General features: G+C 57.5%; 3 protein-coding genes across 5 annotated transcripts; 1 reads left to right on the forward strand and 2 right to left on the reverse strand.

Moving 5' to 3' along the window:
* Window positions 1–7: 7 nt before the first annotated feature.
* On the reverse strand, window positions 8–25,077 carry PTRHD1 (peptidyl-tRNA hydrolase domain containing 1). Of its 3 annotated transcripts, XM_056342282.1 has the most exons (4): window positions 3,564–3,833; window positions 2,629–2,900; window positions 2,074–2,420; window positions 8–436 (listed from the first exon to the last, which is right to left on the reverse strand). In XM_056342282.1, the coding sequence occupies exons 1-2, from the start codon at window positions 3,783–3,785 to the stop codon at window positions 2,730–2,732; spliced, it is 393 nt and encodes a 130-aa protein (XP_056198257.1). In that variant the 5' UTR covers window positions 3,786–3,833; the 3' UTR covers window positions 8–436; window positions 2,074–2,420; window positions 2,629–2,729. The 3 variants fall into 3 exon arrangements, with proteins under 3 accessions (XP_056198257.1, XP_056198256.1, XP_056198259.1); XM_056342281.1 differs by lacking the exon at window positions 2,074–2,420; XM_056342284.1 differs by lacking the exons at window positions 8–436; window positions 2,074–2,420 and adding an exon at window positions 25,074–25,077 and having other exon boundaries at window positions 2,546–2,900; window positions 3,564–3,769.
* On the forward strand, window positions 3,874–11,319 carry CENPO (centromere protein O). The gene is made up of 7 exons (XM_056342280.1): window positions 3,874–3,964; window positions 4,304–4,534; window positions 6,035–6,204; window positions 6,571–6,682; window positions 7,463–7,722; window positions 8,680–8,851; window positions 10,474–11,319. Exons 2-7 carry the CDS (start codon window positions 4,504–4,506, stop codon window positions 10,572–10,574), a joined length of 846 nt encoding a protein of 281 aa, XP_056198255.1. The 5' UTR covers window positions 3,874–3,964; window positions 4,304–4,503; the 3' UTR covers window positions 10,575–11,319.
* On the reverse strand, window positions 12,574–27,123 carry ADCY3 (adenylate cyclase 3). Its single transcript, XM_056342279.1, has 20 exons — window positions 26,449–27,123; window positions 22,224–22,373; window positions 19,183–19,313; window positions 18,699–18,810; window positions 18,202–18,329; window positions 17,802–17,960; window positions 17,556–17,718; window positions 17,320–17,478; window positions 17,046–17,188; window positions 16,797–16,958; window positions 16,630–16,717; window positions 16,412–16,528; window positions 15,908–16,167; window positions 15,741–15,822; window positions 15,144–15,302; window positions 14,727–14,873; window positions 14,482–14,595; window positions 14,284–14,410; window positions 13,953–14,077; window positions 12,574–13,650 (listed from the first exon to the last, which is right to left on the reverse strand). The coding sequence occupies exons 1-20, from the start codon at window positions 27,121–27,123 to the stop codon at window positions 13,468–13,470; spliced, it is 3,384 nt and encodes a 1,127-aa protein (XP_056198254.1). The 3' UTR covers window positions 12,574–13,467.
* Window positions 27,124–27,547: the final 424 nt, after the last annotated feature.

Raw genomic sequence — 27,547 nt, forward strand, 5'->3', positions numbered from 1 at the left:
GGGTGTGTTTTACTGGGGGGGAGGGGGGGGTGTTCCTTTTTTCCCTTTTTTCCCCCCTTCTTGTTTCCTTTCTCCTTTTTTCCCCTTTTTTCTTTTTTTCTCCTTCCCCCCTTTTTTCTTTTTTTTCCCTCCTTCCCCCCCCCTTTTTTTTCTTTTTTTTTTTTTTTTTAAAAAAGGCATTGGATGTCAGCAAAGCGACGAGGCGGGACAGTCGGTTTCTCAAGCCAAAATTACAGATGATTCTTATTTTTGTAATCATTTTGCTGGCTTCTTAATCTGGAGGAAGGTTTCTCGGGGAGGCAGGGAGGGGGAGAAGGCAGCTGGAGGACTGCGGCGGCGGCAGGAGGAGGAGGAGAAAGAGCAATCTCAGTTTCAGCTGGATCTGTCACTGATCACGTCTCGGCGCGGGGCACAGAAGGGGATCGGCGCTGGACTTCTGCGGGAAAAGCCGGTTTTTTATTCACGCTTAAAAAAAAAAAACAACCAACCCTTCTCTCCCCTCCGCCCCAGCCCGCTTGTGCGTACAATCAGCTTTTTCTAGCAATTGTGAGTTTGTCGGTTTTAAAGAAAAAAAAGAGAAAAAAAGAAAAAAAAAAAAAAAAAGAGTATTTTGACCCACCATTTTTTCCATGTTTTATGCTGGTTTCAGGCCTCCGAGCAGAATGGGGAGGGGGGCTACAATGTGTATATTACAACAGGAGGAGGAAAAAAAAAAAAAGACAAAAAAAGACAAAACAAGAACAGTTTGGGGAAAAAACTGCAATAATTTTTAGGGGGAAGGATGGGGGGAGGGGTCTGTCAATTATTGTAGATAAAATTTTCTGATTAAATATTAAATAAAATTAAGCAGTCAGTTCTTTCTGCTTTGATTGTGTTTAACAGCTGAGGTAGCTTAAACTATTTAAAATAATAATAATAAAATAATAATAATAATTGAATTCTCTGTTGGGAGATAGCTTATTTTTTTTCCCCTCAAGCCTGTCACTGTAAATAGCTCTGAGCTCTGTATAAATTTGTTTTCTTCTCTTTTAGTTGGGGGTCGCTTTTAATATTCACTGCTGACTTTTACTGGGGGGTGGCTACAGGGGAATTTTTTCCCTCTAAAAATTGCGCTGGTGTGTGGAAAAATGTGTAGCTTTGTTGATTGACATTTGCAAGAGTTAAAGATGACAAAAAAAAAAAAAAGACAAACTAAAAAAAAAAAAAAAAAAAAAAAAAAAGAACCAGAGTTGCCAGCTAACGTTTCGTTGTTTCTGTGCCGACGGGGATGCCAGAGCGGTGCTGGGGCTGTTTGCCGGGGCAGGAGGCGTAGGCAGCCAGGGGTCACCCCATCCTCACACCCGGAACCCTGCTGTCACCACGGTTCATCATGCTGGGGAGCTGGAAATGAGCCGGTGTGCCCCGCTTGGTGGCAAAAACATTGTCTTAAAGCCCAGAGCACTGAAGAGAAAATAGGTCTGTGGTGCGTGGTTATGAGTCACCGCATTTACCGCTGGAGCATGGCGCAGATGGTGGGCACCAGACCCCATGCCGCAGCTCTGCTCCGCGCAGTGACACCGGTTTTTTTTTATTAAACCAGGTGTCTGACAAGGTGTGAAAACGGCTCTGGGGCAGTTTTCTGATCTCCCCAGATCCCGTTCCACTCCGTAGCAGGGGCTTCGTGTGGTCTCAGTGCTCGGTTTTGTGGGCGAGTGCTCCCCAGCACCGTGAGGGGGCCTGCCGGTGCGTGTAACGCCAGGGTGGAAACGCCACTTGGGTTGTCTCCGGCGGAGCACAGCAAGAAGGCACACGGCTCCTGCCTCCAGCCCTGGATTCAAGGCCATGAGGAACTGCTCTGTGCTCTGGAAACTGGGAAACTACCCGGGGGGCTGGGGGTGACAAGACCATTAACAGCATGACCACAGCGCCATTAACAGCATGACCAGGATGGGGAGACGTGGGGCGCGCACACTCCTAGCTGGCAATGCGCTTTTTTAAAAACTTTTTTTTTAACCGAGTGGCTCATTTCAAATATTTTTACTGTAAAGGAGGCAGAAGGCTGCAGGCCAAGGGCTGCAGCGAGTCCCCGCTCACCGGGCAACGCTGCCATCTGCCGTTCGTGCGGCTCCCGCTGGGTTTCATCGCGCAGCTCGGTGCGAATAAGATCACGGACAAACCGGCCTCGCAGGTGCAGGAGGAAAAAGCGATCCGGCGTGGCTCCGCAGCCAGGGCGCAAGAGGCAGAGGTGGGAGAGGCGCCGGAGCGCAGCCATGCCGGCAGCAGAACCAGCGCCGAATTCACAGGGCGAACCAGAGCCAGCCAGACGGCCGTGCCTGCAGCCAGGCCGCGCTTGTGGAGCTCGGGCACAGGGGCAGCAGCCATTGGGATGGACAGACAGACGGATGGGAAGCTCAAAGGGCTGCTCAAGGGAAAACTCACCCCTAAAAAGCAGCAGAGACATTTTCAAATGTGGCAGAATCTAAAAGTTTGCCTGTGCTGGTAGGGGAAGATGTGCAAGCAAGCACGCTGACTGCACGCAGAAATCAGTTAAGATAACACTGGCACAGTCCGCACAGAATAACATTTAATCCTCCCCACCGAAGAGCCATTTCACACCGTATAACTACTATCATCACACAAGACGACTACCTGCTGCTGGGCACTAGCACAGCACTGCCGAGACGCAGCAGCTCTCCTCCCAGCGTCAAGCTCAGCTCTGGCCCAGGAGAGCTGCCGGTGCCTATTCCTGGTCACTTTAGCAATTTGAATTTCTTCAGGTGCTGCTGCACTTGGTCCTTTGGGTAGGGCCGGAGCGCCAGGCAGGTGGCCACGTTCTCAGGCTGCTCGGTCCACACTTCGTGGTCTATGTCGTGCTGCTTCAGGGTCTCTGCCAGCGCCGTCAGGGCAGCCTCATCTGGAGCCTGGGGAAAGACAGTCTGCTGTGAGAGCTGGGGTGGGAAGCGGTGCCGGATACTTGCAAGAACTGTGGGGATGAGACAAAGAAAGACAGCTCACCCTGGGGACAGTGGCCAGGACACGGAGGCAGCCAGCTGCCTGCACAGGTGTAAGGATGGGCAACCCCAAAAGGCATTTTGTTCCTGCAGGCCCTGGCTGCACCGCCAGCCTCTGCAGGCACTTGGGGTAGCAGCTAGGGGCTGTGAGCCAGCACAGGTGTAAACCTTCAAAAGTGCGCTTTTTTTTTTTTTCCCCCCTCTGGAAAGCTGGCCTGGCTCGGCGTGCTAAGGCAAACAGCCCTGCCCAGCCCCACGTCTACACAAGGGGCTGCCCCCATCACCGTCCTGAACTTCCCCTCACGAAGCCGCTGCTGCGGTCACGGGGGCTCACCGGGAGTAACGGCGGCCGCGGGACGGTGAGGCGGGCGGGAGGACCGGCCGGCCCCGGGGGAGGACGGGTCCCGGCCAGCCTCCCACCCCCTGCCAGGCCCGGCCGGCGCCGGGGGTGCCTCCACAGAGCCAACACCGCCCCCACCGCCCATCGCAACCCCGCCCCAACATGGCCGCCGCCCGCCCCGCCGAGGCGAACGCTCCCGGCCTGCCCCGCGGCTCCCGGCCTGCCCCGCGCACCTCCAGCACCACCGTGCGCATGGCGCCGCCCAACTCCAGGTAGGCGCGGGTGTCGGGGTGCTGCCGGTGCGCATGCGCGGCGGCCAGGGCGGCGTGGCAGCCCTGCGCTACTACCGCGCCCAGCGGCCACGACCGCGGCGGCCGGCCTAGGTCCCCGCGCAGCACCACGTATTGCACCAGCGCCGCCGCCGCCGCCGCCGCCGCTGCTCCAGGCGCCGCCATGCCGCCGTACGGCGCCGCACAGCCTGCCGGGAGGCGCGGCCGCGCGGTGCCTGGCGGGAGCGGGGCGGAGGCAGTGTCGCCGCCATTTTGTTGTACGGCAAACGGAGGGAAATGGCGTCAGGGAGGTGACGTCCTTCCGGCGGCGCTCAGGCGCGCAGTTTGAGCCGCGGTTGTCTGAGGTGGGTGCGGGAGCTGTTGGGGACCCGGGCCCGCGGGGTCTGCCCGATCCCCTGCAGCCGCCCCGGCGCGGCCCCCTCAGCCCCCTTGGTGCGGAGCCCCGGCTGCCTGGCGCCTCGCTTGTCCCCGTCCCCCTCGGCCGGGGCCGCGCCCGCGGCCTAACCCACCCCTCCGTGCGGGGGTTCCTCCCTGTCCCCTTGGCTGTGGCGGCTCCCCGGGGCGCCCTGCTGGCGGGGGGAGCTGAATCCTGTCCGTTCCTGCGCTCCCGGGGGGGTTCCTTGTGGGGCCGGCGTGAAACTGTGGCTTGTAGGAAAATGGCGAGTTATAACGTGTCTTTTCAGCCATCGGCCCGTGGGATTGTCCCCGCGTGGGGCCGGCCCGGGTGCCAGACCTGCCCTTGGTGCTTCTCTGAGTCCCGTTGTGGCGGCAGGAGGAAGATCCCTGAGGAAAAGCTCTTGCTACCTCCACATCACTGCTTGCCCAGGGACGCAGCCTGGCCGAGGAACCCGCTGCCTCGCTTACAGGAGAGCGGCGAGGGAAGATGGAGGGGGGGAAAGCTTGTGCACCAAGCGGTGAGTTACCTGGGGCGCAGGGTGCGGGACATCCAGGTGCCAAGTGTGGCCTTCCTGTCGGAGCGAGCCCTGAAGTACCTGGGGCCAGAGGCGACCCCCTGGTTGCTTCAGTTGCTGAGTTGTATCTTGAGTAGCTCTCAGCTGATATAGGGTATGGGGGCTTTGTTTCCCTGATCTGTGGACTGGGTTAAAGGTGGAATGGGGAATTGCAGATCTCCTGGGATCAGGGACATCAGGACTGGAGTATTTGCTAGCTTATTCTGCTTTTCAGGAGCTTAGCTAGCTGCTATGGGACACCCCAGTGTTTAGGTTCTTGCTGGCCCTCAGCCTCACGTTTAAAATTCCCAAAAGCCTCTTTCCTGGATCTTTGCCTGTCTTCTGCCCCTTTGCAAAGTTATTGCAAGTGTTTTTGTTATGTATCTGCACTGGACCTACTTTGTTTCTGTTGCTGCAGTGCAGACCACCAATAATCACAGCTTGGATTTTTGAGCGTGTGTGGTGGTTTGACGCTGGCTGAATGCCAGGTGCCCACCAAAACAACTCTATCACTCCCCTCCTCAACCAGATAGGGGAGAGAAAATATAACGAAAAGCTTTTGTAGATCAAGATGAGGACAGGGAGATCACTCAGCAATTACTGTCATGGGAAAAACAGGTTGAACTTAGGGAAAATTAGTTTATTACCATTCAAATCAGAAAAAAACACCTTCCCCCACCCCTCCTTCTTCCAGGGCTTAATTCTTGATTTCTCTCCCTCTTCCCCCCGAGCAGGCAGGGGACAGGGAATAGGGGTTACAGTCAGTTCATCACACACTGTCTCTGCCACTACTTCCTCTTCACACTCTTCCCCGGCTCCAAGTGTGGGGTCCCTCCCACAGGAGACAGTTCTCCGTGAACTTCTCCAAGGTGAGTAGGCTGCAGTTCTTGATACACTGCTCCAGCATGGGTCCCCCACGGGGTCCCAAGTCCTGGCAGCAAAACAAACCTGTTTCAGTGTGGGCTCTTTTCTCCATGGGTCCACAAGTCCTGCCAGCAAACCTGCTCCGGTGTGGGCTTCCCACAGGGTCACAGCCTCCTTCAGGCATCCCCCTGCTTTGGCTTGGGGTCCTTCCCGGGCTGCAGGTGGAGATCTGCTCCACTGTGGGCCTCCATGAGCTGAGGGGAATCTGTGCTCTGGCACCTGGAGCGCCTCCTCCCCTCCCTCTGCACTGACCTGGGTGTCTGCAGAGCTGTTCCTCTCACATAGTCTCACTGCTCTCTTCTTGGTGCAGGTATTTTCTTTTTTTTTTTTTCCTTCTTAATATGTTATCCCAGAGGCACTGCCACTATCGCTGGTGGACTTGGCCAGCAGTGGGTCCATCTTGGAGCTGGCCGGCATTGGTTCCACTGGACATGGGGGAAGCTTCTAGCAGCTGTTCACAGAAGCCAGCTCTGTAGCCACTTTCCCTACCAAAACCTGGCCACGCACACCCATCACAGCATGTCATGCTTTTCCTCGCAGGAGTGTTTGCTCACCTGGAAATGCTGGAGGTGCAGTCTCATGAGGCAGCTGTGAAGCAGGAGGAAATGGAGCAGCAAGAAGAGAAGCTGGCCAGGCTGAAAGCAACAGTTCAGGAGCTGAGACTCCGGAGGGATGAGCTGCAGGCTAAGGTGGATCTGCAGCAAAAGGGGGTGAGAAAAAGGCTTACTGCAGAGATTTGGCAGAGGGCTCTGGTGTGCTGCTGCTCTCAGAGGGTGGATTTACTGAGGTTATTCATATAGAGCCAACTGTTATTTTTTTTATTTTCCCCAGGGCATACAGTCCTGGTGTCCCCTCTTTTCAGTACCATATAGTCTAGAACTGCTGGATCTGCTTGGCTGGAAGTTGTGTGGCCATTTCTGAACTATTTTGTCAAGTTTTTCTCCCCTTTTCTGCTTGAAACGCCATCTCGCTTTTCTCAGAGCCAGGTTATTATTTCTCTGTATCCTGACTGTGTTCCCTGCAGGTGACACACTTGTGTCAGCGATTTTTGACCTCTTCTCTTCTGGCTTTTGTAGCAACTTGGGAAAGAAGGAGTCACGCTGCCTCCGGCACAGCCCAGTGCTCAGGCTGTTTTGGAGTGGAAGATAAAAAGCCTTAAGGCCATGCTGCGGCTCTTTTACCTCACAGGTAATGTCTCAAAATTTTGTGTTCTGCCAATGGCTGCATTTCTGGGGTGCTAAATTCCGGTAAATGAACCTGATGTGAAGTGTAACTTCCGTGTTAACACTGCTGCTGTTGTGCTTGAAGCCATTGAAATGCTGGAAGAGCCGTAACTTTGTAATTCCCTGCCTTTTGCAGGAGGCCTCTGGGATGTTGCAGGAACTCTTATTTACTTTATTTAGACTGTCTGGATTTTTGAAAACTACCTTAGGAATGAAATCTTTGGGAATTAGGCAGTTCAATATCCAGTGGTCTGAGTCTTCCAAGCAAGCTTGTGAGGTCAGCACCCTCTTTTCTTCTGCTTCTGAGCTTTTTTTTTAAAAAAAAAAAAATTGCGTTCTGGAAAGTGTGAGGATGTGAGTCCGGCTTGATGCAAGCGGGCTGAGCCCTGCCATGAGCACTCCCACCATGCTGCTTGGGGCAGTGAAGCACTGCCTTCCTCCACCCAGGGTGCCCCATTTGTCCCTGTCACGTTGGAGCCAGGACTGTGTTTGAAATCAGCAGCATAACTCAGTTATTGGGAATCTAAGCTACCGTTAAGCTTGCTGAATTCATTAGAGGTCCCTTAATAAAAAGTTGCCCTGTTTTTATGTTTCTAAACTCTTGCAAGTCATTCGGCCTCCTAGGGAGCTCCCTCAGCTAGCCTAGGAGGAGGACAGAGCCCCTCTTACCATCTCTGTTGCCCCAGCCAAGCTGCAGTGGTGAGTTAGAGTAGCGTTCAGTAAACCCTCTCTCTCTGGACCCAAGGGATCAGCGGGAAGCTGACCAAGAAGGGAGTGTGTTTCTGCATCAGCACGGCTTACGAGGGCACCTACTTGGATTCTTACTACCTGGACCTGCTCACCGAGCCAGAAGTGCAGATTTACCGCCACTCTGTCCCCATCTTCATCCCCCTGGAGGAGATAGCCAAGAAGTACTTGCAGACGGACATCAGGCGCTTCTTGTCTGTCCTGTCTGACCACCTGAATGCTTACGTTCAGAGGAGGTACCAGGCAGACCAGTTACAGGTACCAGTGGCCGCAGCAATTTTGTTCACCCTTCTTTTTTCCTTTGGTGTACCAAGTGTTACAAGTCTCTGAAGTGCTGGGGGGAATCTTTGCAGTTTTCTTTTTGTTGAGTGCTCGTGGTTCTGGTTTTCAGAACTTCACAAACTATCATGTGACTATAAACTTGGTTGCCTGTTCCATCGATTGTCAGGTACTTGGATATTGTATTGTGGCTCATTTAAAGTTTACTGTCAAATTCCAGAGCTCCCTAAGCTGAAATAGCTGTCATCTCTAAAAAGCCACCGGAGGGTGTGGCTTTAGGGTGCGCATGGCACTTGTTTTAAGTCCTTCCTGTGCAAGGTTGCTCAGTGTACAGTATGTGTCCAGTGCTGGGCTCCCCAGTTCCAGAGAGACTGGGAGCTGCTGGGGAGGGGCCAGCGGAGGTGACCAAGCTGATGAGGGGCTGGAGCATCTCCCTGGTGAGGAAAGGCTGCGGGAGCTGGGGCTGTTCAGCCTGGGCAGGAGAAGGCTGAGAGGGGACCTGAGCGATGCACACAGGTACCTTAAGGGCCAGTGTCAGGGGGCCAGGGCCAGGCTCTTGTCAGCGGTGCCCAGCGACAGGACAAGGGGCAGCGGGCACAAACTGCAGCACAGGGAGCTCCGTGGGGAGAGCAGGAAAAACTTCTTTCCCTTGAGGGTGCCGGAGCATGGGGACAGGCTGCCCAGAGAGGCTGTGCAGTCTCCTTCTCTGGGGACGTCCAGAGCCCGCCTGGATGTGATCCTGTGCAGCTGCTGTAGGAGAGCCTACTTGAGCAGGGGGTGGGCTAGGGGATCTCCAGAGATCCCTTCCAACTCTGGCAATTCTATGATTTGGGTATGCCCGGCTGGTATAGAGGGTGCACTTGATGAGCTCCCAGCCCTGCGCTGATGGGCTCCCTTCCTAGCTTTGTGTTTCGGAAGTTGTCTTTGTCCCTTCAGAAACACTTTTCGGACCAGATAGAAGGAAAGTTGCAGAGGAACTCCTTGTGTGACTTGCTGGTCTTTAATTACAACGTGTCAAGGAAAAGCAAGACCTTTCTGTTTAAGGTGAGGCTGCTTTATGGAGATCTCTGTTGCAGCCTCCCCACTGAAGCAGTCGTTTCCTGCGCATGTAAGTTGATGGTGCGGAGTCTCTCTGGGGACGTGGGCTGGGCAGACCATACTGTGGTTCTGCACATGGATGGGTTTTTTTCCCTGGTTCAGTTTGGGGACAAAAGGCAGTAAGCTGTCAAATTGCTGAAGGAGAACAGATTACAGAAGGGGTTGTGTGCAACTGGTGTTGGGTCTTGAAGCAGTTGTAACTCATCCCTAGCACAAGAGCACAGATCTCTTGCAATACTGGCAAGATGGGATGGCTGTGGGGAGGGAGGGAGGATGGGGCTGAGAAAGGTAAGGTGTGAGTGCAAGCTTGGATCATTTCAGATGGACGGGACGCTTGTTTGCGGTTTGCAATTACTGGGAGTGCAGACTCTGGTACGGTCCCAGCAGGATCAGGATGCTGTTTTCACAAGTTTCACAGCTAGAGCTCAGCCTGTGCTAGTGCACTGTGCACACGTGGGAGAGCCTGGTGAGCAAGTGCAGCCAGAAACTGGGAAGCTGTCAGTCTCCATCACAGTGACTGTTTGTTCCAGTTGACTTATGGCCTTGGACTCATTTCTGATCCTTGAAAACCTGGCAGCCAGCCTTGTGATCTTTCCCTAGGGTGGGGTCTAGTTGTAGGCAAATAAGGCAGGATTTTTTCAGCATCAGGAATTTCTCTCTCTCAGTGCATTAAGATAAATGACTAATTGAGGCCTGGTGTTGGGCTGTCTCGTGTGGCCAGGCAGGCCCTAATTGCCCCTGCTGCCCTCCTAGGTGTGCTGGCATGTATTGCAGTGCAATGGCAGGGAGAACAGAGGCAGGAGCGAGATTTATTGTCCCTTAGAAAGGATCAGGGATGCTGCAAAATACTCATAACAAAGATCTCTGCCTGCAAAATCTTTCCCTGATGCCACCTACTCCCCCTCCTCTGTATCAGCAATGCCACCTCCTCCTAGTACGGGAAAGACTGACTGCAACAGTGAGTGTCTTGTGCAACCCTAACACCGTGGCACGGCTTTATCACAGATCCACGCTATTTTCTGACCGGTTATTACAGATCCCAAACGGGGCTGAGGGATCATTTGCCCATCTGTCTGCCTGTGTTTTCCAGCCACGCCGTGTCCTGCTTTTGGCTGGCTGGGCTGTGGAGCGTGTGGACCAACATGCAGCTAGATGGAGCTCTGAATGGAGCAGCTGGGATTGATAATCTGCTCTCTGCCATCAGGCACAGTCTCAGGCCTGCTCCTGCCAGATCGTTGGTGAGGCTGGAGGAGTCATCGTGTACTGGATCAACAGTTCCCCCTCTCCTTTCCTTGCAGTAGCCATCCCTTTGTAGGTGACGTTCTGCCTTAGCTCACAAATTCTGTGCTAAGAGAGGAGCTGGGGCTGGGTGAGGCTGCCACATAACTGTCCTTGCCTGTCAGCAGTGTGTTTTCTTAAGGCACTTGTTCTTTCTGCAGCCATCAAATCCCATGAGGGAGCTGCAGGACGCCAAGGGTTAGGGAGGAGAGCAAGGGGTTATGAGAAGAAAAACTATATAGCGAGGGAGAGGGAAAGACTCCCTAGGGACAAGGGAGGAATGAGAAACAAATAGTTTTATGCTGGCAACGTGGTGTTCCTTTCCCCACTGATCCATCTGCTTCTGTCTGCCAGCGGACGCTCCCGCATCTGTAGCAGAGATGGCAGCAGCTCACTCGGGCCTGTTTCGCCGTGTGGCCCTGCACAAAGCCTTCCGCTCCTTCGGCAGCGCGTGAGAAAGGGTGGATGGAGCACTCACCGTGAGCCACCCCGGCTTTCCTCAGTAACGCAGCTCCCTGAGCTCCCCTGCCTGTGGGGAGTGATCACGAAATGCAAACGTTTTCTGTGGACCGCAGCGATGCTGCTGGAAACCCCAAGGAGCGATTGGGCCAGCTTGAACCTCGAGAGCAACGTTTCCCTGCAGCTTCCGGGTGCCTGTTGTCACAGGTAACCTTTCCTCGGCACTGTGCTGCTTGCTTGTTTGAGCGCTGATCTCTGCGGTTGGTGCGGCAGAACTCCACGGTTGCAGGAAGCCTCTCACAGTTGGAATCAGAAACGACACGAAAACTTCAAGGTCTTTTTTTCAGTGGCCATGCCCTGGGGGTCAGCACCATGTGCTTATCCAACACACCTCGAAAGCAGGGAGCAAGTGGGGTGAGCTGTGCCCTGCTTACTAGAGCCAGGCAAGGATTTCATGTTAGAAGCTGCAAGGGGTTGAGGGACGGAGGTGAGGTTTACGTTAGTGCCAGCTAAACCCGTGCCCTCGTGCAAGCTGTTAACCACCCCACGAGCAGGAGCGCTGAACTTCCCGGAAAATTTCACACCAGCGGTGCCTTTACACGTGCTCTTTCCTTCCCTTTAGGCGTGGGGCAGATTTGCTGGTGTCCTGTTGTTGTGCTTCAACTCTGGATCAGATCTTTGAAAACTTGTTTTGTAACAGTACTTTAGCAGCTTATTAATAAAAGTTCTACATTACTCAAACTGTGGTGTTAAAAAAAGAAAAATCTTTTGATTTCCTTTAGCTTTATAATGTGGTTTAGTAGAATAGAATGGCATTTAAATGACAGATATATATATAATGTGGTTTAAATGACAGTATTTTCTCCTGTCTCACTTTTATTCCAGTCCCACGTGTGATAAGGCACAGGGAAAGCCCTTTGTCTTTTTTTTTTTTTTTTTTTTTTATTCTTTCTGTCATCATTACAGCTCCTGGTCCAGATTGAACTGAACAATTTGTTTAGTTTTGAGTGTCGTAGCTCCAGGCAGTGAGTCCCGCTGCTGACGTCCGTAGAGGAAGGCTCGCAAGGCTGACAGCTTGCAGCTCGAGCTGCTTTAGGAGAGCTGACAGCTCGCGGGGTGAGCATTTGCTCGCTTGCTCGTGTTTGGAGGGGTTTGGGCTTCTGAGTATCTGCTCCTGCTGCCAGCTGTGCATCATCAGAAAGCATTTTTGTTACCCCACATCACTTTTAGTTCTGTGGTTGTCATTTCTATGAAAAGTAATGGAAAGCAGGAAGAGCGCTGCTTGGTGTCTCACCCGTGCCGGGGGGCAGCTGTGAGTTTGCAGAGGCCAGGCTGGGGTGCCAGCCCCTGCCCTAACCTTGTGCACTGTCCTGCTGAGGGGAGGCAGAGCCCTGACCTGGCAGTGGGGTGAGGGCCCGGGCCGCATGTTTTGGGAGATCTGTGGGAACCGAACACTTCAGCTGCGAGGGTGAGGTGCCGCAGCTTGTCACTGAAGCAGCTGTGGCAAAGCCAGGCTTAACCCAGCTCTTGGTCACGGTCCCCTGTTGGTGTGGGATAGAGGGAGGTGGGTCTGGGCCATAAGACCCACTGCACCCCGGGGCCTGTATCCTGGGGTACTCGGAGGGCTGAGTCAGGGTTTCTTCCCCTCTCTGCATCGCTCCAGGTCCCCTTGGGTGCTGCTTGCACCCGCAGCCAGGCCCTGTGAGCACAGGGACAGCACAGCGCGGGCTGTGGATGTGCATTTTGTTTCCTTGAGCCTGCTGAGGTGGGGATTAAACTCCCGTCTCGTTCGTGTCACCGTTCCCAGTGTTAGGTACTCTGCTGCCAGAGCCAGCAAGGGCCAGCAGCACATGCTGCCGGCGGGAGGTGCTCAGCCCCAGCACCAGCCTCCTGTTTCAGGATCCCTCCAAAACCAGCATCCCTTTGCCAAGGCAATCGATCGAGCCCTTCTCGCCATATCCAAAACCCCAGAACAAAGCAGGCGCAGAATCGGTCTTTGAAATTCAACTGCTTCTATTCAAGAAACTAGCGGCAATTACGCTCTGCGCTCCCCATCTGCCCCCAGCCCTGGCAGCATCGGGTTTAACGCTCCGGTCCCCTCCTCTGCCGTTCCCTGGTCCTCTCTTCCATCAAGCGACAGCAAAAGTGGCAGCAGCCCACCGCAGTGTGTGCAGGACAGCGTCCAGGCGAGCGTGAGCCCCACTGCGGGGAGGGAACGGGGACAGTTAAAAATATAAATGTCAATCTGTACTCTTATATATATTTATATATCTGAAATACACAATATTGGTTCCTTTTTCTTCTTCCCCGAGTCCAAGGCGGCCCTGTGCTCTCCATCTCCCCAGTCTTCTAACTACGGTGGTTTGTGACGAGGATGGACTTGGTACGAACTAACAGCAAACCCCGGATGCTCCTGGTTTGTAGCTACCGCTCCCAGCACATGGAAGAGACGCGGCGTCTTCCCATCCGGCCCTGAGTTTGGATCTCCTCATGCCCAGCCGTGGCAGCCAGGGCCCACGATGCTACTTTAACATCACTGCCGTCCCCCCGCCTGCCGGGTGACGCCCGGGATGCCCGAGGAAAGGCAACTGCGTGGCCCCAGCCCCGTGCCCACCAGGGGCTGCCAGCCCACGTGCGCTTGCACGCAAGCATGACCAGCCAGAGGAGCCCCCGGGGCGGCCCCGTGTCTCCCTCCTGCTCAGCCACAGGCGCGATGGAGCAAAGCCCCCCCGAGACCTCCGGCGGGGGCTTGGAAACGGTTGTGCGAAGGGGTTGGTTTCTCAAGGTTGGGTGGGATGGACGTCCCCGGTGGCGGGTGCCAGGTCCTCCCTGAGCCGCCCTGCTCGGCGCCGGGAGGCGGTGGCTGTGGTGGTGGGTGGCCAGGGACCCTCAGGAGCTGTCCACCACCTGGTGGGGCAGGGTGACGGAGGAGCCATTGACAAAGGAGCCCTGCTTCTCCCGGCCCTTGAGGAAGAAGGTGAGCAGCTCCCCTTTGCCTTTGACGTAGATGGCTCCCCGGCGAACAAAGCGGAAGCCGTACTCCTTCAGGATGAGGTGGGTCTCCTCCACCACCTGCGGGGACAAGCGAATGTGGTGGGACGCTGGGGGGTCCTTGCCTGGCACATGACATGGGGAGCAGGGACCCTCATGTGTGGCTCAGACAACAGGTCTACCCACCAGTCCCACCCCATGGTCTCAGGTTGCCCTCTGAGCATCACCTTAGCCCATACGTAGCTCAGAGGAGCCCCACAGCCAGCCCCAACCCTTCCAGATGCTCCCGGCAGCGCTTTCTCCCTCCCACCCAAAGTGTGGGGCATTTTGAGGGCTGCAGCTCCCCCCCGGGTTGCTCATTTGTCCCCCCCTTGTCACCCCACCTGTATGTTCCCCATCACGCCGGTGGACTCCATCCTGCTGGCCACGTTGACCGTGTTGCCCCAGATGTCGTAGTGTGGCTTGCGGGCACCAATGACACCTGCCAGCACGGCCCCCTTGTTCATGCCTGTGCAAGACAGGGAGTAGACGTCACCTCCATGGCTGGTGACATGGACAGGACACCCTGGTCTGCAGGAGGGCAATGAGGTTCCCCCCACCAGCCCTGCTGCCGTCAGCTCCCTAACTAGAGCTGCTGCCCAGCGTCCCACTGCTTGCAGGGAAGGGGGGGCAGGGGGCGCTGAGGCAGACCCTGCCCCATGCTCCCAGACTTGCCTATGCGGAGCATGAAGTTGTTGAAGGACTGGTAGTTGATGTTCATCAGTGTCACCTTCATGGCTAAGGCAAAGTCGGCCAGGTCGGCCAAGTGCTGCCAGCGCTCCTTATCCGAGAGGGTCTCCTTCTGCAAAGGCAGCACAGGTCAGGCCTGCCCACCCCTTTGCCCACTGTCCCCCCACCGCAGGGACCCCTCACCTTGGTGGTGTAGCCGTTGGCGTTGGCATCAGGGGTCACTCCAGAAGCCGCCATGTAGGTGCTGCCGATGGTCTTGATTTTGGTGATGCAGCGGAACTGGGGTTCGTCCAGGAGCTGAGCCATGGAGACAAGGCCCTCAGGTACCCCTGGGGCCACGGCAGGTCCGTCTGCCCCGAGATGGGGCAGGAAGGGAAGGTCTGGCCAAGCCCCACACCACCCACATGGCCAGCTCTGTACAGACTCACCGCGTCGAAGTCGGAGATTATCTCGTTGAGGAAGCGCAGGCACTCAATGCCCCCGTTGTTGATGCTCTCCTCCGTGTAGAAGTCGGCAAAGTTGGGGAGGGAGGCAAACATGACACCAATCTCATCATAGGACTGGCTGTACAGCTCCTGGGGGTGGGACGGTGGCTGTGAGCCAGGGATGTGCCCACGCATGACACCAACACCTCCAGCAAACCCAAACCCTCCCGTGAAGCCATCTTCCCTCGGCATGCGTGAAAAAATGAGGGTGCTCCGCAACCACGCCTTGCACAGCCAAGACATCACCTTCATCCAACCAAAGATACTCAGCCACAGCCCATGGCAAAGCCTTCAGGGCTGGAGCCTGCCGCCCATCCCCCAACAAGGGGGGCAAATACACCCACCCCGGGTGCCCCTCACCTCGTCCCGCTTCTTGGAGCCCAGGAAGTGCCGGGCCACGTGCTCAGGCAGCATGTTGGTGACAAGAGCCTCATTCCAGCGCCGCATCTCATAGACCCGCTCCTTCTGGTCATGGACATCAATCTTCCAGAGGAAAAGGGTCCTGGCCAGCTTCTCCACCTGTAGGGGGACAGGGGGGATAAGGCTACACCCCCCATTCCCACTCACCAATGGGTCCCCTCCAGCACTGGGAGCATCCTGGCTGCTGGGGGGCTGGGGACAGCCTGGAAGAAGGCTCTGGGACAAGGTGAAGCCCTAACTGGGGACATGAGACCTGCTCTGAGGTGCAAACGGGACCCTCACAGGGCTGGTATGGACTGTAGGCCACCACATTGCTGCCCACCCCTGACCATGGGGGCGAGATGGAGGTGGTCTCTCCACTGATGTGAGCCTGGAGAGCCCTTGGGTAGGCTGCTTTGGAGAAGAGCCAGAGATGCTGTTCACAGCTGGGGACAAATCCTTCTGCCTTGGAGCTTGCAAAAAATAAGGGCAGGGGGCGGGGTGAAGACGCAGAGGGTAGGGGAGCTTCCCAGTGTGGGGGTGGGGGGAGTCACTCACATGACGAGAGAAGTAGTAGAAGCTGAGCATCACGATGAAGATCATCGCTGTCATGGAGTATTTGGAGGGGACCAGCAAGGACCTGCCGGCACAGGCAGCAAGGCATGGGTGGATGGTGGGCACGGCTGTGGCCCCCAGAAGGTGCCCACCCCTCTGCCACCCCTTACGTGCTTTGCTGACCACGGTGGCGGTCATACTGGTCAAAGATGTGCTCCCAGGCGTAGATGTTGACAGCGCCGGTGGCCCCAGTGATCAGCACCATGAGGGTCAGCTTGACCATGTGGCTGACCTGCACCAGCATGATGGTGGCCACCAAGGCCAGCAGGGCAATGTAGCTGTAGTACTTGGGTTGCTCCCCACAGCCGCCTGGCCGCAGTGGCCCCACCGTCCCGTTGCCTGTCCCGCCATGGTCCTGCCAGCAGCTGAGCTGGGGGCACGAGGGCAGGGTGAGGAGGGGGATGTGGGGACAGGGTGCACCTTTCCAGGGGCTGCATGGCCACCCAAAGGGGCAGGGTGCTTTGCAGAGCAGGAGAAGGCCAGCCAGCCTAAATTTCCCCCACTACAGTGCAGCTCTGCTAATTGCTTTAACGATCAGCTGTGCAGAGTTATGGGCTGCTTGGATGGGGGTTGGAGCAGGCTCAGCCCCACTGGCACCCAGGCTGGTGGCTCACCATGTCCACTATGTCAGCCATGGTGACGATGATGATGGCGGCCATGGCCCAGGTGTTGCGTGCCCAGCGGGTCCTGTCAATCCAGGTGGAGAAGGCCACGAGCTTTTTAGGGAAAACCTGCAGGGAGAGCAAGGTGGGTGGGGTTCACCCAGGTAGGACACGGTGATGGGGCATCATGGTGTCCCATCACCATGAGTGGTGAGCCCATCCTGTCTCACCCGGGGGAAGATGGCAGCCAACGAGCAGAGGGTGAGGATGAGCAGGAGGATCTCCCCGACTATGAAAGTCACGTAGTTGGCCACCAACCTGCCAAAAGAGCCAAAAGGGAATGGGTTTGAAGCCCTACGCGGCTGGGCCACCCATCCCCACCACCTCCCTGACATACCAGGGGTCAATGAAGACCTCTACCAAAGCAGTGAAGAAGAGGACAACGCAGGAGCAGCTGAAGGCGGCTCCGCTCTGCTTCTCCTTCTCCACCGAGTAGCGCGTCTCCATCTCGGGGTCAATGAAGCGCATGGAGAGTCGGAAGGTGCTCTTCCCCTTCAGCCTGCTGGCAGCATTGCCCATCAGTGCCTGGTGGCCCCGAGGACTCACCCAGCCACGCCAGGACGTGCTGCCAGTTGGGGTGACTCACGCCTGCACGGACTCGCGCTCCAGCAAGGCTTCATTGAGCAGCTTGTTGAGCTCCTGCTCGTTCTGCGAGGCATCGATCACGCGCTCGGCCAGGTCCCGCAATCGCAGCCGCCGCCGAGGGTTGGGGAAGGAGGGGTTCACGGCCTGCCCCGGCACAGCCCAGGCATCAGCACGACCATGCTGGCACCGGTGGGATGTTCAGCCACTCCAGCGTGGCTATCAGCAGCCAAAGGCAGGTGAGCTGCTGGAAAGGGAATGCTTCCCATGGGCTGTACCTCTCCATCCTCCTCCCCGCTCTCCAGGGTGCCCCTCACCCTGGTGTCGGGCTCCTCAGGCTCCTCGGGGCTGGCGCAGGCCAGGCTGAGGCTGCCGTTGCGCTCCTTGGTGTTGACCAGCGGCGGGGAGCCACCGTGGGATGAGGTCAGCGACAGCTTCTGCAAGGCGAAGGTGGTGGGTGGCGGTGCGGTGTCCCCCCACTCCAGCTTGCCACGGCACCGGTGCCACCACTCACCACCCCATTGATGCCGTTGCGCAGGGGCTGCTTGGGGACCACGACGAGGTAGGTGATGATGCCCTTCTCCTTCAGGTACTCGCAGCGTGAGCCACCTTCACCCGGCTCCACCTCGAACTCACCCTTCAGGCAATCCATAGTGCTCTGCGAGATGTGCACCCGCCTGCCGGCACCGGGCACCAGTGTCACCCCTGAGTGCAGGGCACGCCACGCCCATCCCCCACCTTCCCCCCTGGAGATGCTCACCCAGGGATGCCGCCTGCCTCCATCTTGTTGGCCACGGTAACGTCGGTGGACCACACGTCATACTGCCAGCGCTTCTGGCCCAGCACCCCCCCCAGCACTGTCCCACTGTGCACCCCCACCCGCATGTCCACCGCCGTCTTGGTCTTCTCCCGCACGTAGCTGGGGTGGGGGGAGAAGACAAGGATGATATGGGGGTGACCCCCTCCCAACCCACCCCCACTCCACCCCACAGCCCGTTCCCCCATCATTAAACGGCACTCCTCTGCCTTTTAACGCATTTCGCAGAGGCTGGACACCTGAAAGCCCCCAGGCTGCACCCCAGCCCACCAGGACCCCCTTGCCCACCCTGGCACCCCTCCCTGGGAGTGAACGGCCCCACTCCCGAGGACAAAGCCCTTACGAAATGGCCTCCACCATGGCCAGCCCCATCATGATGGAGCAGACGGCGTGGTCCTCCCGGTACTCGGGCAGCCCGCAGATGCAGTAGTAGCAGTCACCAAGGATCTTGATGCGCAGCTGGTGGTATTTCTGGGGACAGGGGGGCACGCTGTCAGCCCCACCCCCATCAGCTGGGATGCCCCCCCCCTCCAGCCCCCTTGCCACCTCCATCCCTCTCTCCCAGGCTGACCTTGACCCACGCAGAGGTCTCCCGCGCCCAGCAGAGACACAAATAATCGGATTTTCCATTCCCACCCAGCCTCCCCCGAGGGCTCGGCCAGGAGCCTGGCTGCACCAGCCCTATTTTTGCAACACAGGGCAGGGCGCCTCCAGCATCCCAGAGGAGTAATACTTTAACCTCCTCATCCCCATCCTGGGATGCAGCTTTGGGCTGGGGCCAGGGTGGGGGGTGGCTGAGACCTGCCCCACTCATTACATGCCAGCCCGAGGAGGACTCACGGCTGCCAGCTTGTCGAAGCGGGCGAAGAGCTCATTGAGGAGCTTCACCAGCTCCTGGGCGCTGCAGGACGAGGACAGCTGGGTGAAGCCCACAATGTCTGCGAAGAGGATGCTGCAGGGAGCAACAGTGAGCGGCTCAGCCCCGGCGCCCCCCACCCTGAACCCCCTTCCCCACTCTCCCCTTTCGCTGGGGCACCTGCACCAAAGAAAAGGCTGTTTTGTGACATGGCTGAAGACGATGCTCTGCAAACCATGGCTGGAGCAAAAAGGGGCCCCAGGCCACAGTCTGGCTGGTAGCCATCCCCTCTCACCCTTTACTTTAACTGTAAACCACCCCAACCTCTCCCTTTTTCAGCCAGGACTGCAAAATAGATATTTTTGGAAAAAAAACCAAAACAACACACAAAAACCAAAAACCAAAAACCCTGAAGTGTTTTTCCCATGAGGATGGCACGGGGGTCACACAGTGAAGGGACAGTCCTACCTGACGTTCTCATGGCGGTACATGTACATGGTGTTGAACTGCTGCATCTCCTTCTGGCTCGGGTCCTTCTTCATGTCCTTCAGCATCTCATCGGCCACGTGCTTGGGCAGGATGGAGAGCATCAGCCGCTCCTGGGGGATGGGGCAGGGAAGAGAGTTTGTCACGACACAATGTCCAACCTATGCCAAGTGCAGCAACCCATGGTGCAAACCCATACTGCAAATCCATGGCGCAAGATACAATCTAAATGCATGCTGCAAATGCATGAGGTGAATCCATGCTGCAAATGCACGATGCAAACGGATGGTGCAAATGCACTGTCTAAATGCATGGTGCAAATGCACGGGGTGAATACATGCTGCAAATGCATGGTCTAAATGCACAATGCAAACGGATGGTGCAAATGCACTGTCTAAACGCATGGTGCAAAGGCACAGTAGAAACACATGGTAGAAATACATGGTGCAAATGCACAGTCTAAATACATGGTGCAAATGCATGGTGCGTGCCCTATGGTCTAAACACTCCCCTCTCCATGAGGACACAGAGCAGCAAAGTGACATTTCCAAGTTCTTGGGCCCTCCTGCTGGACCCAGCCATCCCCGGAGGATCCCAGGGCCCAGCCAGATCCTTAGCCCAACCTCTCAGCCACATGTGGAGAGGGAGAGAGTGGATCAAGCCACGGTGGAACAGGAGCTTTCCTCCAGGCAAGGAGAATGAGCTTGGAGTGGGGTGTCCCAGGGCACCCCAGGGAGCTGGGAGCCATCACCCCGACTCCAAACTTGCACCCACAGGTAGAGGAGATGCACCCATGAGTGGCATATCCCCCTCGGCAATGCTCTGCCAGGGATGCCAACCACTGCTTTTACCATTTTCCTCCCTATTTTACAGGTTCTCATCAAGATTTCTGCAAGCAGGAATAAATCCCAGCCAGGGGAGGATGGGAGTGTGGCAGGGTGGCTGCAGTGCCCTAAAGCTTCCCTGTCCCTGGAGCCGTGAGGAGGGACAGTCCCACACACTTATTTGACAGCGGCTGATGAGCTGCAAAATTTGCATGTGCAGGCCAGATCCCTTCTGCAGACACGATACAGGGCCCAGCCCTCGCTGGGAGCTTGAGAATCAAAATGCATTGGGTTGGCCAAGCTTTTATCGGCCCAAAAAAAACTGGGACACGGTGCTGGGAATGTCTGCACCGAAGTCCCCCAAGGTCCCTGTGAACTGCTCCAGGGTGTCCTGCCCCCGGGGGTGGGTTGGTGCTGGGTGCATGGACCTGGGTTAAAGCACACCAGGGAGGATTTATCCATTTAAAAGCATGGTGGGTATCCCACATCTACGTGTGGAACTCAACCAAGGTCCCCCAGCAGGATCAAGCCCACTTGGGGACATCACACCCATTGCTGTCCCCATGGCCCTGCAGCCCTGGTGCCAGAGAAGGGATAGATTGGCCCTGCTGTGTGAGGATTTGCACTAAAGGTAAGTAACTCAGTTAATGAAGCGGGTTTTCCCCTGGGACGGAGCGGGGGTTCTGTGCGCAGCTGCAGTGGGGCTGTTGCTGGAGGAACGGCACTGTGTCCCTGTCCCATCGCTATCCCTGGAGGCTGCCGGTGGGAAGGCGTGCAGGAGCTCCCGGCTCTCCTCAGCTCCCGTTATCCCTCTGCCCGTGGGGCTGCTGGTTCAGCCCCCACTAATGGCCTGCAGGGGAGAGGGGATGGATCCGGCCGCCAGCATCACTCCCTGCCCCATGGCCCCCCTGCCCCATGGCCCCCCTGCCCCGCATCACTTGGCCTCACGCTAGCAGCCTTTCCTGTAAGATCATGGGCTATTTTTAGCTCAATTCCCTAAGGAAAGAGCTCATGTGATAATAATCCTCATGTCCTTTCCTCCACCCCTCTGAACCCACAAGCTGGGACCTCGAGGGTGTCCTCACTTGGGGCATCCCCCAGCCCCAGGATTTGCCCTCATCACCCAAACCCCTCCGTGGACCTAACCCCGTATTAGACATCAGAGCATCCACCTAGGGTTTGCAGCAAAGACGACACTGGTGGTGCTGGCCTGGCCCTGCCACATGTCTCTTGTTGCCATTGGGAGCAAATTGCTGGCAGCAGATCAACCAGATAAGAGATGGAAGATGAGGAGGGAGGCCCAGATAAGGCACTAAAATTAGCCCAGCTGGTCACCGGATGGCGGCTGGAGACACCAGGGCTTGGACACAGCCGGCTGGCACCACGATGCCGCTTCCCCCTGACCACTCCTCTTGCCAGGCCACCACGGCATGGTACCAGCACGTGGGGGTCTGCCACAGCGGGCATCGCTCGTGGGGAGAGCAGAGAGCGGCTGGCTGTGCTTGCTTGCTGCCAGCTCTCCCTTCCCTGCCATGGTCTGTGGCAGGACTGGTCCAGGGAATGGCCAGGGCCTGATAGGGACCTGCTGTGTAGCCATGCCTGGGGACAGGGACCTGCTGCGTGGCCATGCCTGGGGACAGGGACATGCCACGTGGCCGTGTCTAGGGAACGGGACCTGCCACATGGCCGTGCCTGGAGACAGGGACATGCTGCATGGCCATGTCTGTGGACAGGGACCTGCCACACGGCCATGTCTGGTGACAGGGACATGCTGCATGGCCATGTCTAGGGAAAGGGGACCTGCCACATGGCCGTGCCTGGGGACAGGGACATGCTGCATGGCCATGTCTGTGGACAGGGACCTGCCACACGGCCATGTCTGGTGACAGGGACATGCTGCATGGCCATGTCTAGGGAAAGGGGACCTGCCACATGGCTGTGCCTGGGGACAGGGACCTGCTGTGTGGCTGTGCCTGGGGAAGGGGATCTGCTGCACGGCTATGCTCAGGGATGGGGACAGCTGCTGGTGGCCTTGGCAGGAGCTGGGAGGTCCTGGAAGAGGACAGTCACATGGGGAGTCCCCAAACTGGGCACATGGTGCAAAACTACAAACATATTTCCCACCTGGGGTCCTTCTGTCCCCATTGCCACCCCCTGCACTGTCCCCATGCTGCCCCCTTGCCCAGCCATGGCTCCTACCTGCTGCTGGCTCTGCTCCTCCAGGTTGAGCTTGACCTCAAGGGACTGGCGTGCTTCAAGGAAGGCTTTGCGGTGCTTGCGGTCAGCCATGTAGTAGGACATGGTGCCCACCGTGATGGCACAAAGGTAGATGGCAACATTGGACAGGATCTTTGGGGACAGAGAACAGGAGACGGGGGTGAGCGAAGCCACGGGGAAGCCCATGCGTGCCTCGGGGACAGCACTGGTGCCACCACAAATCCCTGTTTGGGCAGCAGAGCCTGATCAGTGAGAGTGGAAAAAAGTACTCAAGTGCTGGAGGAGGACATAAAATACACCCTGGAGATAAACCACCAAGCCACAGCCACCGTTAACTGCTGGGGGGACTCATGGGGACTGTCACCGTGGCTCTGCAGGAGGGGTCTGGCTGGGGATCACACCCTGAGCATCCCCGGAGACCCCGTGGCTCCCACGGGCTGACTCTGCTTCGTTAAAGCTTGCAGAGATGTTTTGGAAAAAGGCAGCAGCTCAGCAGGGGCTGGGAGCAGCCCTGGAGGAAAGAGCTGCTGGCTTCAGCAGCTCTTGGTGGCTCACGTACCAGCCGCTCCCCCCACTTCTGCCACAGGAATTGCACCCCTTTGTGCAGGAAAAGCTAACAAAAACATGGCCAAACTCTAAAATTGTACATTTACATATGCTCCTGCCCCTCTACGACCCTCTCAACAGCCAAAGACATAAGCACGGGAGATGGATGCCCCAGGGTGCTGCTGGCTGTGACAACCCACCCGTCCTCTTTAAGGTTTCAAAGGCACATGGCACAGAGGCTCGCTGCCTCATCCCAAAGGCTGGATCCATCCCATCCCTGGGCTGGACCCTGTCCCCACGGGCAGAAGCCTGTCCCATCCCACAGGCTAGACCCCAGCTCCGTGGGCTGGACCCTGTGTCCCTGCAGCCCGGGAGGGGACAGAGCAGATTTGCAGATGGAAGCAAAGAGCCCTTGGTGGAAAATATGACTGATGAGGAAAAGTTGGAAGAATTTGGTTTGTTTAGTCTAGAAAGGGGAAGAGCGACAGGGAGGATGTGATAACAGGCTCCAGCTATGCCGAAAGGGCAATGGGGACATGGAGACGTCCTTCTACCCTGCAGGCCATGGGCTCCATCACAGCCGGTGCAGAGGAGGCAGCGGGAAGAGCACGGAGCTGTTCCCCAGCTCATCTCCAGGAGGGATATGCCCCCATGCTCAGCATCCTTCTGATTCCCAGCTCCCCTGTACTGACTGTCCCGCCCCTGGTCCCCATAGCCCATATCCCAGCTCGGTCAGAGGAAAGCCCTAATAAGACCCCAGTCCCGGGGGGTGCCTGTCCTCAAAGGTTTTGTCACTTGGCAGCATCAAGCCCTGAGCAGCCTGGTCTCATCCTATGGAGATAGGGAGGAGCTGCCAACCCCTTCCACACAGGGGGAAACTGAGACAGTGGGGAAACCGGCCACGTGCAGCAATACGTAAGGGCTCTGGCACTGGGGGTCTGGGTGCTGGCACAGCACTGGGCCAGGGCTGACAAAATGATTTGCAGCAAGGAAACTTGTTTTTTCAGGGGGAAAGAGCATAAGGAACAGGGGAGAGCGCCTGGGACCCTCAGCTGTTGCCCCAGGGCTGGATCCTGCCCCAGGTCCCACCATCACAGCTGGGGAGCCCTGGGGAGCCCCTGGACCCACGGCACAGCAGACGGTGAGCAAGGAGCCGCCTGGAGGTGGACACTGAGAAGAAACCCCCAAAACAAGCAGCCACTTGCTATTTTTACCCAGCCTCTCAAGTTGTCATGACAACGGGCCATTCTACTGGGGTTCAATGGCTTGGGACAGCTCGGCACACAGGGACCACTGGAAATCCTGGGGACCAGCTCACCTGGCACCAGACGGCACAGCCACGTCCCACACTGAGCATTGTCCAGCTGCATCCTGCAGCCATGCAATGGATGCTCAGCCCCAAAAACCTCCCTCAGCATGTGTCCCTGTGCCCTGAGCTGCAAAACACCTCCCAGGACCCCAGCTACTGCCGGGAAAGCCCTGACATGGAGGAGGCCCCACTGCTGGCACAGTCACTGGTTATTATTTGCACTTGGTAATCTGGGGGCAGATGGAGCAAGATATGTGCAGGAGCGTGCACCACCAGCGGAACAAGCCTTATCCCTCCTTCCCCATCCAGCCCCATCTGCATCCCGCAGGAAAGGTGCCGGTAGGATGTACCAGGACCATCCAGTCCAGGGCTGGGTCATGGCCTGAGCCTGGGGATGCTTCACAGCTGGTTTATGCGCAACCATGGCAGGTACAGCCTCAAACGGTGCCAAATTCCAGCTCCCTGCCACAATTCAGCCTTTGGGCTTCTCCTCGGTGGTCGGCAGCCGGGCAGAAACTGCCGGCATCTCTCATGAACCCCCCCGAGCTGTGCCAGCCCCGCTCAAGCGACATCCTCCAGTTCATCCTATTAATAGCCATTCCCTCCAGGAGCTGCACCACCGGCTATAATAATAAAGCATATGATGTTTATTTCTGGACATAATGTTCCTCCTTTTGCAGCAGGCAGAGGCTGAGGCATGCCGCGTTGCCAAGGTTTTACCAGCCCTGGACTCTCCGTGCCACGGCAATGATTAACACAGAGGCGGCGCATGCCTGCTGCTGGCCAAGGGGATGCCTGCATGTCCCCTTGCCTCCCGCATCCCGGGGCTGGTGGCAGTGAGAGGTTTCCTTGCCTTTGGATCTGCCACGTGCCATGCTCGTATCCCAGAAAAGGAGCAAAACCTGGGAAAGCCGCTGCTGCACTGGGGTTTCTCCTGTGGGTACAGTGCCTCTGGCCGGGCACCACTGGGAGGGCACCCATGCCGCCACCCCAGCGCCCAGCCTGGCAGGCTCCATAAACTGTGCCCAAAAAGTGTTTTTCTTTGCAAAACCCTGTGTGATACCAGGAGATGTCCCAAGCCAGGGGACGAGCCCCAGACCACGCACTCCAGAGACAGGGTGAAAACAGGATCTTCAGGCTTTTTGGAGAACAGGCTCCATTTTGCAAATTCCCAGTGTGACCACAGGCTCATTACTTCCAAAACCTCTCAAAAAGTGAGTAAATACCCTCCTTTTCCCTTCCTATTTAGGCTGGGAGCAGCTGGAGCTCTCCCAGGACCTGACCCAGAGCATCCCAAATTCCTGTAGCATCCTCCCACAGAGCCCACATCATTATGGGGCAGAGTGGATGTTTCCAGCGGGATTTTCCCTGCTGCCGTCAACAGCCACCAGCACACAAGTTCTCAGCTCTGGCTGTCCCCCCGCCCTGCCCCCCACCCTGGCTATGGAAAGGCTCCCCAGGTCATTGGGTCCGTGGCCAGCCAGTAGAGAAAACAGTGGGAGGAAAGGGATTCAGCCAAGACATGAAACCCACTAATTTAGGGAATAAAACCAGTGTCTAGCTGCTCCACTTGGGTGTTTCCCAGGAAATATTAAGGATCCAATGGGCTGGGGACCGCTCTCTCCCTGTCTGACCCTCACGTCCCCTCCTTTGCTGTGTGCGTGAACCAATGGCCCAGCCTTAGCGCCACGTTTGGGCTAGGGGACACCATTTTTTCCAGGTTTGCTGGGGCAGAAAATCACCCCAAAGCATCCCCAGGCACGAGGCTGGGTGATGGGCATTGCCCAGGGACCAAGCCGGGACCAAGCTGCCGCCCAACTTCCTCCTGGGAAAGCTCCAGTGGCTGTTTGCAAGCCCAGAAGCTGGGCTCCTGCCACATTTCAGCTAAAAATAGCCATTTGGGGCCATTTTTAGCCATTTTTGAAATTCAAAGGGAAAGTGGTACAAGCAAGGCCACCAGGCAGGGTGGATGGAGGAGCACACGGTCCACCCTGCCTCAGTTTCCCCAGCAGCCCAACCGCAGCCCACGTGTCCACATACCCCGGGTGGCCCCTGGGGATGGATCCAGGCCTGCAGGGCCAGGTCTGTGGCACCCAGCTTGGGCGGGTGCTCCTGCACACTCCAGCACCCCACTCCCATGGAGACTGATCCCCAAGTATGTTTTGGGGAGCCCCCTGCTCCCAGCAAACACTACAATCAGCTCACAGGGTCTGGATCAACCCCAGCTTTAGCGTCAGAACATAAGGACAGGGATGGACCACACGGTAACTCATGGAAACACCACATGGGGATGATTTTCCCTTCACACGTCACCACCCCCAGGGACCCCACATCCCCCCGCCGGCCCCGTACCTGTCTCAGCAGCGTCCCCTCGTCCAGGGCATCCTGCCGCTGCTGGGCGATGGTGACACCGAGCACCAGCGTGTGGATGCCGCAGGAGATGGCGGTGATGAGCACGATGGGCGCCAAGCGCAGCGGCAAAGTGATGAAGAAGGAGAAGACGAAGAAAGCCTGCCAGCCCACCGTGTCGCTGGCCTCGGGCGAGCGGGAGAAGTTGAGACCCAGGTAGCAGAAGATCTGGGCCAAGATGAGGACCCAGAGGATGTAGGGCAGGAACCTGCGGGCCACCCGCTCGGGAAGCAGCCTGTACTTGCAAAGGATGAAGAGCAGCACATGGGCAACCAGCCCGGCCGCTGCCGCCAGCAGCGGGGCCAGCTTGTCGGCGGTGTAGACCACGGCGCACATGACGAGGACGTAGCAGTCGAAGAGGGCGGCAAAGACCACCAGCACCAGGAGGGTCTCGTGGCGTTGGCGGCGGAAGTAAGTCTGGTAGAGGTTCTCCAGGGACTCGGGAGCGAAGGTGAGGCGCATGAAGCGGGGCAGGCAGAGGCAGGGTCCCGAGCTGCGCACCGTCACCTCGTGGGTGCGACCCACGCCGCGCTCGGGGTCCGACGGCAGGCTCACCGAGTAGTCTGCCGAGTACTCGGCCGAGCACTCGGGCTCGGAAAAAGCCCTGTTCCTGGGCATGGCGGTGCCTTCCCCGGCTCCGGCCCCGCAGCGACACCGCGCTCCCCTGCGCCCCGCGATGCTCACCGGGGCATCGCCCGCAGCATCCCCGCCTCGCCGGCCACGGAGCCGCCGGGCCGCTCCCCTTCCCCCGCCGCCGTCACCCCCGGACCCGCGGAGCCGCCGAAGGAGGGGAAGGGGGGGTAACGACTATAAATAGCGGCCGGGGGGGCTGGGGGGGGCGAGAGGCGAGCGCCCGCCCGCCTTCCAGCTCCCTCCCCGGCCCCTGCGCACTGCCAGGTTGCAACCGAAGCGACGCGGAGCGGAAAGATGTCGCGATGCCTCCCTGCTCTTCCTTCGAGGGCAGCCGCGCCGGGGGCCGATCCCCGCCGCTCCCGCCGTCCTCGCCCCCCTCTCCCAGGCGCTCCGCTCCGCGGGGACGGCT

This window comes from Falco biarmicus, chromosome 6 (assembly GCF_023638135.1).
Source record: "Falco biarmicus isolate bFalBia1 chromosome 6, bFalBia1.pri, whole genome shotgun sequence".
Classification (NCBI taxonomy): Eukaryota; Metazoa; Chordata; class Aves; order Falconiformes; family Falconidae; genus Falco; species Falco biarmicus.

Bases quoted from the DNA above. Each gene is read 5' to 3' on its own strand.
- PTRHD1 (XM_056342281.1), bottom strand. From the start codon at position 3,785: ATGGCGGCGCCTGGAGCAGCGGCGGCGGCGGCGGCGGCGGCGCTGGTG. The intron at 2,901-3,563 runs GTGCGCGGGGCA...GTCTTTCCCCAG, and splicing joins TGCGCACGGTGGTGCTGGAG to GCTCCAGATGAGGCTGCCCT.
- CENPO (XM_056342280.1), top strand. From the start codon at position 4,504: ATGGAGGGGGGGAAAGCTTGTGCACCAAGCG. The intron at 6,683-7,462 runs GTAATGTCTCAA...TCTGGACCCAAG, and splicing joins GCGGCTCTTTTACCTCACAG to GGATCAGCGGGAAGCTGACC. The intron at 7,723-8,679 runs GTACCAGTGGCC...TTGTCCCTTCAG, and splicing joins ACCAGGCAGACCAGTTACAG to AAACACTTTTCGGACCAGAT.
- ADCY3 (XM_056342279.1), bottom strand. From the start codon at position 27,123: ATGCCCAGGAACAGGGCTTTTTCCGAGCCCGAGTGCTCGGCCGAGTAC. The intron at 17,479-17,555 runs GTGAGTGGTGGC...TTCGCCTTGCAG, and splicing joins GCAACGGCATCAATGGGGTG to AAGCTGTCGCTGACCTCATC. The intron at 14,596-14,726 runs GTGAGTCTGTAC...TCCATGGCTCAG, and splicing joins TAATCTCCGACTTCGACGCG to CTCCTGGACGAACCCCAGTT.